Source organism: Vombatus ursinus, unplaced genomic scaffold (genome assembly GCF_900497805.2).
Source record: "Vombatus ursinus unplaced genomic scaffold, bare-nosed wombat genome assembly UNPS02015030.1, whole genome shotgun sequence".
Taxonomy (NCBI): Eukaryota; Metazoa; Chordata; class Mammalia; order Diprotodontia; family Vombatidae; genus Vombatus; species Vombatus ursinus.
Window position 1 is genome coordinate 3,924,177 of NW_020954808.1, and position 13,522 is coordinate 3,937,698.

A 13,522-nucleotide genomic window follows, 5' to 3' on the forward strand; every position below is an offset into this window, starting at 1 on the left:
CAAAGATCTTGTTAGTAGCCTGACTTAAGGACCAGAAGACCATTTCTATAATCAGTTTTTCCACCTCTACAATGGGGGTAGTATGTCTGAAAAATGTGAAATAAGCAAGTCGATGAAGCAAAATGAAACCTATAAAGGCCTTTCCTCTGATCTCCATGAAAAATACCTGTAACTAAGAGCGCTCCCCCATCTACCACCTTCATGTCTGGAATTCTCTTTCTAGGTATCCAGTGTCGCACCCCAAAGTATAAAACCTGACTAGATAAAACTGGATAAAAATTTCTGCTTACCTTTATTCCCAAACCAAAAACATCAGGGACCCACCCTAAAAGCCTCAAACTTGGAGAGCAAACCACGCTGGGAGGAGTTCAGCTCACTGCCTTCCCAAACACAGATGAATCCGCCACTCCAATTTCCAACTAAAAGGACCAGGTAAGGTAGATTCACGGGGAAGACAGACAGTCCAAGGCCAATTTCAGACCCCTGAACCAAAAGAACTACACCCCCACTCCAGAAAATGGCCCCTGCAAAAAGGAGGCCCACTTTCCTCCTTTTCCTTAGCCCTCCAGGAGGGGAGGGGAGATGGTTAGTTAGGAGCTCTGTGCTCCCAGAGAGAGCTAAACAGAAACCTAACTGAATCCACCTAAGGAGAGCAAATCCCTCTGGGACAAACATACATCTCACCAGGGGCGGGCATCAGTGACTGCTCCATGGAGCAGAAGACTCCGCTCAGGTGTCAGGCTTGACAAAGAGAGCGCCCACACCTCTGCATGTGTCATAGCTGATGAGCCATCAAAGAGATTCACAGAGCGCCTCTAAATCTACAGAAGGAGTTCCTTCTGATCACTCAGCCTTAAGAAAGATATTAAGGACCTAGAGAATGATAATTAACTAGAATTCTTAAGTTTCATGGGGGGGGGGGTGTCACCATGAGAAAAAGGCAAATGACAAGGTAACAAAGCCCAGCCAAATATGGAACGCCCAGCTTAGGCAGGATAGACACCACCACTCACCCTGGAGTGGTCCTACTTAAAGGCTGAGATAAGAATTGGAGATGATGGGGGGGGGGGACTGAGGAGGAGCTTTCCTGGGTCACAGTTGATCCAAAGTAGAGCAGACTAGAATTCAGTTTTCCTGCCTCTATCTTGCCATTCCTTTTTCTCAGGTGTGAATTCAGTGATATACCCTAGGGTACTCTATGAATGAGAAGGGATGGTCAGAAAGGGGTCCAAGAGCCTCCCAGTCAGCATAGGGAGATTCTCCTCAGCCCTGCCCTGCTCACTGGCCTGTCAGACTAACATACTCAGAACTTCCCACCAAATGGGTTGTACTGGACGATCCTTCACACTCTGAAAACGCCATCAGTTCCTTCAGCATTCAGTGTTCCGTGAGGCTGTACTTGTACCCTGGGTAGGAAAGCCCCAGGACATTCTAGCCCAAGGAGAAAAAAAAGAACAGGTTCAAAAAAATCTAATGTCAATTCATGGATGACTGACCCATAATGGTTTATTAGGGAAACCAGGGTGGTGATGCGTCCCTAACCTTCCGTGCCTGAATTCAGGAGCACAGCCCTGTTCCTTCCACCTCTCACGGTAGCCCGAGGAGAACATGGGGTTTGGTGGGCCATGGGTCTGAGCCTGCAGAGCAATTCTAATGACCCCACGTTCTTCAATTTCCCACCAGGTTTTCTGAACTAAGTTACTTCTGAGGATCACCTCACAATTGGCTGCAGGTCAATGGTGAAAGATATACTATATGTAAAGTGTTGAGATGAAAAAGGGGATTCTTAAGTGATTCTCAAATGATCAAGTAGCCACTGGATCCCCCAACCATTTCCTAAGACTGAACACAACTGATCCCAAAAACAATGGGGGGTGGGGGGAGATGGCGGGTGCCTCCAAAAAATAAAGGCAAATAGGACAGAATTTAGGCAGAATACTTGAAGAACAAATTCTCAATAAGATTCAAAATAATCTCATAGGAAAAACCCATTCACCTAGACCTATTTAGAGGCTAACCTTACTATCACTAGTGATTTGACAAGGCATCCACCCATTGCTAAAGCTTACATTGAAATTATAACGGGGAAACCACTCAGTAATTTCAGCTAGCGAAAGTTATCAAAAGCAAGACACCATGTTTGCATGCTGTATTTACACCTATCTCAAACCAGGCCAGGGGGGTTGGGGAGGGGGGCAGGGCTTCAGAAAGAAGGTCCAATAAAAGGTTAACTCCTCAAACAGCCAATTCTACCCTTTCCCACTCCTAAACTCCGATGCAACAGGGGGCCAAAAGGGGAAGAGAACAAGCATTTATTAAGTACCTACTATATGCCAGGCACTGGACTAAGTACCTTACAAATACCTCTTCTTTGGGAAACATAGAGATGGGTTTTTAGAGCCAGAAGTGCCTTCTGATGTCATCAAATCTAATGTCTTCACTTCAGAGATCAAGAAACAAGAGGCCTACAGCTGGGAAGTGGGCTTGTCAAAACGCCACAGCTAGTTAGGACCAAGGCCAGGGATCCCAGGACTTGGAGTCATTCTGTCCAAGCCCTTCACTGCACAGCCATCTGCGAAGGGAGGCCAACAGTAATAAAGGGAGCAGACCAAGATGACCCTAAGAGCAAAACGCAGAAGCAGGATGCAAACCTGCGTCTCCAAAGCCACAGTTCTACAGCAAGTTAGGACCCAGGGCTTCCTGACTTCCCCTCAGGGGTTCTTTCCATTACACACTTCTCCCCCAAAGCCCTCCCCAAAGCATCCTACTCAAGAGAATTATGGAACTTGTTTCTGCATCTCCTGAGCAGCAAGCCCATCCTAGAGAATTAGCCAAGGGCCAACTGGACACAGTACAGGAGCAGGGCCACTGCTTCCCGAACTCTGCAAACAGTCAGGACCCAAGGCATTCTTAACAAATACCCGCACTCCATACATAACTGGGCTCCCTCTTTAGGAGCAAACAACAGCCATAGGAGAAAATACCTTCAGTGTGTTGCTACCTATCAGAAGTAACAGCCAGGTAGCCTAAGTAAGCCTACGTTGATAACCCCTTGCTCAGAGCTCATTTTTCCAGGAGGAACAAGGCAGTCAAATCCTTTAAATTAAAGACATTTCATCATCCTGTCTAAAGAGCTCTGCTAACAAAATCAACAAGTTGGTATTTCCCCTATTCCTGAGAGGAGATGTGGGGGGGCGGGGGGATGATTGGTAAAATGGTTAAGAGACAAGCGATCCAGACATCTTGAAAAAAGCAGTCATGGGATAACCGATCTCTGAAGAAGAAATGATACTGCTTACAAAAATAAAGTCAAGAAAACATGCAAAATTAAATCAAATCCTGTGAAACCGAGGAGGAAGGCACAGATGACTGGACAGCTCTCTGGGAACAGAAATATGGCCACTCATGGCAATGGTGGGGGTTACCTGTAGAGCATGAGAGTCACTGACAGAAGGCAGCTAGCTAGCTAGGCTGTGTGAAGGCCAAGGCTATGGTGATTGGCAGCCCAAACCCTAAACTGGCCACGGGCCCAGGGTGGTTCTCAGTGTTCAGTTACTCAGGATATTCAGAATGTATCCCAAGGGTTGAAAGAGGCCCCAAAGGGAACAAGCCCTGGAAAGTTAAACACAGGCTAGTTTTCACAAACATTTAGCAACTGACCAATAGACCTAACTAGGTTCCTCTGGAATCCTAAAATCTGACATTGCAGGAAAAAGTTTACTAGGAATTAGTGGGACTAGATAAAGCTTTTCTTTTAGAAAATAATTTGAGGGCTCTGCCAGGTTCCTAAGAAAGGTCTCGGCGGCATTCGCAGGGTCTAAGTAGTAAAATCACATCACCACCATGGTAAACCTGGTTCACGTATTTTCAGGACCAGAAAAGTCTCAAAATAACCCTTTGGTCTTTCACGTGTTTTGCTGTGTTCTTGCTACCTAGGTTCATTAGTCAAGAGAAAAAGAGCAACAGTCTAGCCTCCCTCTGACAATTCTCAAGTGTGGTCATAGCCCAGTGTCTATGACCTCATCCTATGATTTCCATGGCGATGTGCTAACACTAGAGACCTCTGAAAGTTGTAGGGAGGTTATCTGTCATACCAAGCAGAAACTGTGTTAGGAAATACAGGAAACCCCAACTAGCATCACTCATTCCCACTTGCTTGGCTTTCAATTCAGCAAACTATCTTAGAGCACCTCTGACATACTAAACAATAGACTGAACCCCATGGCGTCCACAAAAGCATCTGAATCAGAGTAAGGAGGCCCCGGTTAGTAGCTCTGCTGCTAGCCATCAATTTTCTCATGTATAAAACAAGGATAGTTACTACCCACCCTTCCCATCTCAAAGGCATATCAATAATAAAATGGCTATTTGGACCAAGTGGGTTAACAAAACTTTCTGGAAACTAAAAAGCTCAATACAAACTTAAGGCTGTGCTAAGAATGGGTGGATATCACAGCCTCCAGCCCTCAGCTAAGGCAACAAGACATTGAGCTTGAGTTATAAATGTCTAATTCCCTGTTACCCACCTCCAACGTGCTGCAGAATGGGGCATTGTGCAGAGCCAGCAGGTGCTTAATAACTATGCCATAAGATGGCACACGTGGCCCAGAATGGCTACAGAGACAGCCTACAAAAAGTGCTAGATTTGGAATTTGCCCTTCTAATTAAAAAAAAAAGTGGCAGCACCCTGTTAGATGTTAAAGATCTGACTTCATATAATGGAGTAATAAAGGGCAGAGAAAGAAGCGTTAAGTCCAAGAGTCCTAGTGCAATAATTCCAAGTGTATTTTATTCCAAAACGACTGCTGTAGCTTTACGAATGGAAGACAGGAGGAGAAAGACACAGAGAGAGAGAGAAAATGTTTACGTGACTTCTCCGGAGGTACTCAGGAGGGAGAAAGACACCAGGCCTCAATCCTCAGTCCAAGGTGAAGATTCGTACATCTGCGTATCATGCCCTAAGCAGCTTAGTATATGTACAGGGGTGGCCCCAAAGATGGAATCCCTCTTAGGCAAAGTCTTTGTATCTGGGTACAGCTTAAAATAAGATTGACCAGGGAAATCTGGAGGCAACAAGCTGCAACTGACTTAGTGGTAAAGGACTTTTTCCCACCACCAAGGCAGCTATGCTCTGGACTAAATGTTTAAAAAGGTTATTTAAGAGATGGTAAAATATAGCTTTGGGCAAACTTTTCCAAGGCAATATTTAACTTCCCCAAAATATCTTCACCAACCATGCCTAATTTCACCAAGCTAGTTTCCTCTAAAACATGCATCCGCATAAAACTCTGAAGTCACTAACCTTTCTGCCAACCCAGGCCACCGGATGACTCTAATCTAGAACAACAAAGGTGATAGCAACTCTAGGAGGACCAATTTCCAAATATTTAGGGGAAAGGCACCAATAATCCAGTTTTCAAACCACAGAAGACTTTTACCTCCTGGTACCTGGCACACAGTAGGCACCTACTAAATGCTGGCTGCTATACCACTTCACTCTTCCAGGAAAATCAATTTCACTGATTCACAAAACTTTTGAGCCGAATGAAACCCTGGCAGTCCTCTACTCCAACATTAGCCAAATGACTTGCCCCAGTCGCAGAATGTAGAAGAACTGAGGCTAGAACTCAGCCCAGCATTCTTTCTTCAGCGACACATGCTAACATGAGATTTCCATTCTCTACATAATCTTATCACTGTCCCACAAGGCGGGACTGGAGACTCATACCAACTGGTCACTGGAACTTGTTAATACTCTGCTGGTGTCCATCAGAGGCTGCATTCCTTCACCCACTCAACAAATATTTACCTCCTATGTGCAAGGCTGCCAAGTAATAGGGTTGAAAATGAACTGCAACAGCCCACAAAATGAAGCCCTGGCTTGTACTGGCCTGTAACTACAGGCAGGGAGCCATTGGCATGAGAGACATAATTCCGTTTAGAAGAAAATGAACTGGAACGCAACTGATGGCTTGACTGACTCTGGGGAACAGACCAGTCACCTGCTCCTGACTCAATGCCAAGGACTCTGGGACCATACACAAGTCCTATATCTGCTAACGAGTGACCCAAATTCCCTCTGGCTAAGGAATATAAAAGCCAGGAATTAGGTACAAGCTCCATGGATCTCTCTAGCCACCAAGTTAAGCTCTACCCTTCATCTCAATAAATGCCTAGAAGGGGCCGCTAGGTGGCGCAGCGGATAGAGCGCCAGCCCTGAAGTCAGGAGGACCTGAGTTCAAATCTGACCTCAGACCAAACACTTGACACTTACTAGCTGTGTGACCCTGGGCAAGTCACTTAACCCCAACTGCCTAAAAAAATTAAAAATAAATAAATAAATTCCTAGAAGACAATCCACACCATTTTACCCAGGAGAAGCTAAGGATGTCTTGGGTTCAACTCTAACCTATCCAAGGAGACACTTTTTCCACGATCCCCTGGTACAACTTTTGGCCTTGGTCATGGAGTGATCTAACCCCCATGGCATAATAATACGGTAGAGATCCTAATCCCACACTAGACAGCTGGTCTAGTTCCAGTTTAATCTGTGCTAAACTAGGTTCAGGCTAACACTCTGATCTGTACTTAAACCCAAGCCTGTAGATACACTTTAAAGGCTCACATATCTAAAAGGGGTGAGCATCATTTACTCATCAAACCATCATTGAACCTCCTGCTGGGTACTGCATGCAAAGCTTCAGCATGGCTATCAAGTTCCCCTCACTGAAACCGGAAGTTGTTCAGAGGCAGGTAAAAGGGGGATGGGGAGGAATAAGAGAAGGGGGGGAGAGATAGAAGGGAGGGCAGATTAGGAGAAGGGGTATTCAGAATGCACGCCATCTTGGGGTGGGGGGAGGGACGAGATGGGGAGAAAATTTGGAACTCAAAATCTTGTGGAAGTGAACGTTGAAAACTAAAAATAAACAAATTAATTTTAAGGGGGGAGGGGAACTCTGGCCTGATGGGGCTCTCCTCCTTTAAAGGCCCAGAACTAGGGGCATGAGGATGCCTGCAGCTCCTCATAAAAAGGGGTAGACAAGCTTGGACACACAAAAAATGGAACCTCAGAGAGAAAAATCTCTTCCAACCCATTCACTGTAATATATAAAGAAGAAATTCATCCTGAGAGGGTAAAAGCTAGTGAGCCCCAAGTCACAAAGCCAAGTTAGCAGGAGAAACGGTACCAGAGCCAAACACTCCAGACTTTCAGATGGTTTGCCAAGGTAGTAACTGTCACCAATGACCAACCTGCTGCCTCAGTTTCCCCATTCCTGAGATGTTACTGAGGATGAAAGTCAGCCAATGAGGATTTAGCGTAACCCCAGTCACTGATACAGTTTAACAGAGCAGTATCAGGTCAGAAAACAAAACAGACCAAAGATGCCTCAAAAGTCTTCTGGAATATATACAACCCCAATATCCGATTCATGCCAATCACAATTTAAACTGACTGGAGCCTTAAAAGAGCTAAAAAACAAGCTAGCTTCTCTACAAATAGCTCTGCTAGAACTGGTCCCAGGAAAGGCACCAGACCAAAAGAATGCAGAGTCCCAGACTGGTGTCAGGTCTTGGATCATTTGGGCCAATTCCCCCCTACAAATGCTCCATGAAAAGGATTGGCCCTAGTTCTGTCTTCCAAAAGAAAACAGGATGCGTCTAATCCCTCTTTCACAAGCAAGAGGTTAGAGGATCATTCTATTGATCGGAAATGGTTTGCATCCAACCTTAACTATAAACATACAAGCCTACATCACTTCAATCCACATCAATTTAGCCATTATTCACAGTAGAGAGAACAATGGCAAAGACTGATCTTCAAAAGGCTAGCAAAGACCAGTCGCAATCCATATCACAAGAGTCATCCTAACACTTTGGGAAGTCCAGCACCATGGCCAACTAGATGCCTAGCCAGGCAGCGTAACCTATCTGGATAAAAATGTACACACTTGCCTCATTTTTCTATATTCACATACCCAGTACAGACCAATAGATCATCAAACTGAGAGTTCAAGCATCGTTCTGACCAGAATTTCTCTGGATGAGGGACTAAGTACCAACTGCCTGCTCAGCTCATAGGGAGTGAAGATGTAGGTGGCTCACAGACATTTTCAGCTCAATTATCCTCCATGCTGGCCGGGTGATTTTTCCCCAATCTCCAAGAGGTTTAGATTCACAAACTGCTGAAGCTACAAGGTATGGCCTAATCCGAGCCTCTCATTTTCAAGATAAATAGGACCAATACACAGCCACTTCTACAAGTCTCACCCAAGTACACCACTTTCTTGTGCCTTAACTTAAAAATATCTCCTAGCTAATCTGTTACCCAATCCCAATTCCAATTCCACACACCCTACTTGGTCTTCACATTTTTCTTATAGGCTCTGCCTTATTCTGTTCTCTGACTCAATTTAACAAATCCTGAAAGAACTCTGGAGATAACCCAGTCCAATGGCCTCATTTTCCATAGTAAACTAGGACCCAAAGGAGGGGAGATGGGTCAGGCCTATGATCACACAAAATCCTATCACAGAAAACTGTAAAGTCTTATATTCTTACGGCACTGGAATTTTATTCCTTGTAACTTCAAATTAGCAGACCATTAAAATCTTTTGGTTAGAAACAGATCCAGATCATAGTGTTGTTTTCCTGGGATTTGGCCTGTGCTCTGCTATGGAAAATATCACCTAAACTTCATTGCTGTATGATGTTTTAATGGTTCCAACCACCACATAACAACACAGAAGCAATTACTTATTACAAAGAACGGCACCCCCAAAGTTAACTGTTTTTCCTATGTCACAAGAGGGGGGAAAAAAAAGAGCAAGAACCAGGCCACTTTGCCTGAAAAGAAACAAACATGGCACAAGAGAGAACTTTCTACACCAACAAATCTAGAAATCTTCTTTAGAACTCATAATCAAATGTTTATTTCTAATCTTGCAAATCAGGAAACACAGGCGAACCCTAAATCTCAAAAGCAAGACAAGAGCACACTCACTGTCCTTTGGGAGAAACATTTCTAGCTAGAGGGGGGAAAAAAAAGCAGGAGGGGAAGGGACTATCTCCAAACAGCTGCTTCTACGGAATCCTGGGGGTTTTGAATAACATAAAATATAAAACTACTCAGTTCCATCCCACTGTTTGTGAGACCAAGGTCAGGATACGCATTTTAAAAACAGCCCACTTTGGGAAAGCAACTGATTTTTAAAGAGGATTCTGGCTCCTGCATCTCTAACATTTTTCTGTTGAGAGGTTTTTGTTAATGTTTAGTAAGTTCTAATATTTTTTCCTTAGATGGGGGATAAAAAACCTTTGTGACACTTGGACACACTCCTTGTAACTGCTTGCACACAAAAATGACTTTTTCAGAAGGCAGGCTATGAAACAGAATTCTTCTACCCTTTCAAATGTGTTATTTACTAGATGTGCTGACAAGGATTCCCTAAATAACCCCCTTTTCTTTTTTGCAACATCCAGGAATTTTTATTTTGAACTATACTGAGTACATCAGTTGTTTCTTTTTTTTTAAAAAGTGATACTGCAGCAAAGAATAATTTACCAAAAGTACACAATGTAATGTTTAAGACTAGGCCCTTTTTTTTTTTTGGCTTTACTGGATTAAATTTCATTTTCCTTTTAAACTAAAAAGATAGATATTGGTGCTGGTCTGTATCAAGGGCAGGGAGTGGGTTGGGGGAGGAAGGTCCAAAATGTACCCTGCATTTGGAGGAGACTTAAATGACAGAGAAAGTTTCAACTATGTCTTTAAAAACTGTTTCACCTTGGAATGTGCATTATCCAATATACTCAATCTAAAAAAAAAAAACTTTAAAAGAAAATGAGCATCCTTTTCCACTGACCCAAGCACCAAGCCTTTGCCGAAAAGAGGTCTCTCAATTCAAACTAATAGAAAGCTGCTGGTAGCTATTCTTGGCCAGTGGCCTCTTTGGGGGTGGGGGTGGATTTCACACTGGAAGGGAAACACAACTTAAAAGAAATTCAGTTCCCTTTAGTTTGGTCCTCGCAAGAATGGTTTTCTGAAACATGTGCTCCCTGTGGGTGCTTCAGACATCTTGGCTTTGGCTTCTATGGCTATGTCACAATGCGGAGCCGTGTGGTCACACTAGGCTCACCCTCTCAGCCACTGAGATCACGGACACATGATCCCTGATTGCAGGTCAGACCTAAGAGGTTATGAAGCCACAAACGTGAGGAGAGCAGTAGGAACACGGGAGGGCAGCGGCCAACTGAACTCAAATCTGGACAGTGGTTCCTTTTCCCCCCAAAAGTGAGTCCTTTTTAATACAGACTTGTGGATGGGGCAGGGACTACATGTGAGGGAGGGTACACGGCCCTTATTTGTATGGTACCAGCACAGGGCCAAAGGGGGGAATGGAGGTTCAACATGTGTTTTGTATTTTTCAAAGAAACTTATGCTTGTAAAACACATCAGTTGTACGGTACTGCAAGTCCTTTTGTTGGTGTTTTTTTTTTCCTTTGTACATGAAGGACAGAGAGGCATATAGTGGGAGGAGGGGCAGGGGGTGTACTGACCACCATGATTGAGTGTGTAACACATTCACATGAACTTTTCACTGTAAGGCACGTGCTTAACAAAGGAACAGTAGAAGCAGCCAGAAGCTTGGGCCTGGACAGTTCACAGAGTTTGTGCTTCAACAGTATGTTACAAATGACTTGGTCAGCTTAAACTTCCATCAAGTACCGACTGAAACACTGTAAGACACAGGAGAAGAGGTGAGAGAAAACGTGGACCACCTCCCCCCCAGTAAGGGGGTGCGGGGAGCAGCAGAGCGGGCTGTTGGTTTAACAAGAGCAGATCACATTTTCCTGTCCTATAGACATAGGCATGGACTCGCACACTGATACAGTATCCGCTTTCTTCATAAAGGGATGAAGGCTGGAGACCAAGCAATGGATCTGAGGGGCAAAAAGGTCAGAGCACGACCACATGTAGGTTTCTGTCAGTTACTACTTGAGAATGATAGACTTTTTTTAAAAAAAAAAAAAGAACTGTGCACTTTCAGGGATAAATTACAATGATTAACTCGTAAGGATGTGCAACTCTAAAGAGCCAATAGGGTTAGAGGTCCTGGTTTCAACAAACTAACTCTTTTAAAAGCATCTCTTTGGTCTTGGGCTAAGGAAGGAAGCAAAGAGAGAACTAATTTAATTACTTAATAAAAGAGACTACTTACCATCCCAACCCCTTGCAAGACATACACTTCTGACATAAGAGAACTCCTGAGAGGCTCGCTAATGAGTGTAAGCAGCTTGTGGTAAAGTGCCTATCCCCAGGAGGGGAGGGGGCAGCCTGAGAGAAACCTGCGCTTAGCAAACACTCATTTGCTAATCTGTTTATTTTCTCCATCTGTAGGCTGGCAGCAGTCAGGAAGCAGGGGTTTAAAAAAAAAATGCTCACCAAACAGTTGTGCTTGTGTCTTTGAACGTGGGTGGTTTTTTCCTTTGAAAAAACAAGTCAGGCTCTCCAAAGAGAGCCAAATTCAGGGTCCTGGGGGGAAAGGGGACTTTGGGGTGGAGGTACCTGGGAGCCCAGCAACTTCCCGGAGAGTCCCAGCTGCAGAGTGGATCCTTCTGAGCGGGAAGGGCGGAGGGGTGCGGTGGGGTGGGGTGAGAGGGAGCACCAGACTTGGGACACATTTCCTGTTTCTGGTCTCACCCAACCTACGTTAACTAAACTGCACCCACCCGGCAAAACCTGCCTTCTCCTCCCGCCCCGTACCACTCCACTCTCGGAAGTCAGGATTCCTCAAGACACTCCCTAAAAAATAAATAAATAGAGATTTAAGGAAAATTTTTCTAAGAGGAAGGAGCCTAAGTTTTACCAAAGTACTCCTGCTCGTCTGAAAGCAAGATTTCCCCACTGGAGTCCCCAAGAAAGCGTGTGGGGAGGAATTCGGCCCCAACGCTTTCTTTCAAAAAGGGGAGTGGGTTCCTGACTTCACCCTCTCTGAAATGGGCCTTTCCCGGATCCAGGCCCTCGGAACGGAAAGAGGGGAAGGAGAACAGGAGGAGGAGGGAGAACGGGACAAAGGGGGAGGAGGACAGCGAGAGAAGAGGGGAGCAGGGCAAGGTGGGGCTGGGGGATCCCTGTCTAGGCAGCGTGGTCCAGGCACGAGGCCCACGTGGTCCCGGGCCGCCCCGGCCTCGGGCCCCCCGCCCCTCCCCCACCCCTCCGCCGCCCCCACCCCGGGCCCCGGGAGCCCCTCTCCCCGCGGGGGGCCCGGGGCCGGGGGCCGGGGACGGCCGCTCACCTTGCCTGCAGCATGGCGCCCGGAGTGAGACCGAGGCAGGAGGGGGAGGGGAGGGCTGGGGGAGGGGAGAGCGGGCCGGCAGCGGTAGCGGGCGGGCTGGCGGGAGCCCGAGCCCGACCCCGCCCTTCCTTCCTTCCCCCCCCCCCGGCCTCCCTCCCCTCCCCCCATCATGGCCGCCCCCGCCCCCTCCCCCCGCCGCCGCCGCCGCCGCCGCCGGGTTACCCGACCTGTCGTCAGGGAGCAGGCTGAGGCCGGGGCGCTGGAGCTCACGCTGGGCGGTGGGGGACGGAGGCGGCGGCGAGGACGAGGAGGGCGGTGGTGGCGGGTCCGAGGCGGCGGCGGCGGCGGCAGGGGGCGAGCCCGGCGAGCCGCCCTCCATGGCGGCGCGGCGCGGCCCGCGCCCCCGCCCCGCCCCGGGCCGCGGGGCCGCGGAGGCAGGCGCCCCCTCACAGGCCGCCCGGCCCCGGAGCCCGGGCCCTCATCGGGGCGGGCGGGCAGGCGGGCGGGAAGCGGCGGCGGGGGGCTGGGGCCGGGGCCGGGGCCGGGCGGGGGGCTGGGGCCGGGCGGGGGGACGGGACGGGGGTGGGGGCGGCGGGAGCGCCGAGCGGGCGCGGGCCCGGGACGAGGCCGAGGACGAGAAGGAGGCGGCGGCGACGGGAGGCGCTCGGCCTCCTCCGGGACTCCCTGCGGGACGCCCTCCCGCCCTCCTGCCCTCCCTCAGCGCCGGCTGCCCACGCCCGCCGCGCTCGGGACTGCACACAAAATGGCGGCGGCTGCGAGCGGACGCTGAGGCGGGGGGAGGAGGAGGAGGAGGAGGAGGAGGAGGAGCGGCGGGCCGGCCCGGGCGGTGCGGCGTCCCAGGCCTCCGAGAGGGAGGGGCGGGCCGGGCCGGGCGGGGCGGGGCAGCGAAGCGCGTCACGTCCCGGGCGGCGGCGGAGAGGGCTGCGGGCCCGAGGGGCGGGGCCCGGGGCGGGCGAAGAGCGGTGGATAGAGCCGAGAGTCACCGTGGGGGCGGGGAAGACGGCCTAGAGGCGGGAGAAAGGGCCGAAAGTTAGGCGTGGGGCGGGGCCGGGGACGGAGCGAAAGGAGGAAGGGGGCAGGGACGAGGAGGCGCGGAAAGAGCCGAAACTCGCTGATGGGGCGGGGCCCGGAGCAGCGCGGAGAGCCGCAGGGCGGGCCTAGGCGTGGCGGAGAGAGCGGGGGGGGGGGGGGGGGGGGGGGGGGGG

The 13,522-nt window shown here is 48.6% G+C and overlaps 1 protein-coding gene across 9 annotated transcripts in view; it reads right to left on the bottom strand.

Annotated features, from left to right (window-relative positions):
• LOC114030932 (zinc finger CCCH domain-containing protein 4-like) overlaps positions 1-12,335 on the bottom strand; it is a 47,734-nt gene extending 35,399 nt beyond the window's left edge. For 4 of the 9 annotated variants that reach the window (XM_027845887.1, XM_027845891.1, XM_027845889.1 and 1 more), the window contains exon 1: positions 11,567-12,082. In XM_027845887.1, the coding sequence (XP_027701688.1) occupies positions 11,567-11,682 (116 nt within the window). In that variant the 5' untranslated portion in view covers positions 11,683-12,082. Of the gene's footprint in view, positions 1-10,557; positions 11,395-11,566; positions 12,083-12,296 lie in introns of those variants that run through there. The other 5 variants (XM_027845885.1, XM_027845884.1, XM_027845886.1 and 2 more) reach the window with 4 other exon arrangements.
• Positions 12,336-13,522: the final 1,187 nt, after the last annotated feature.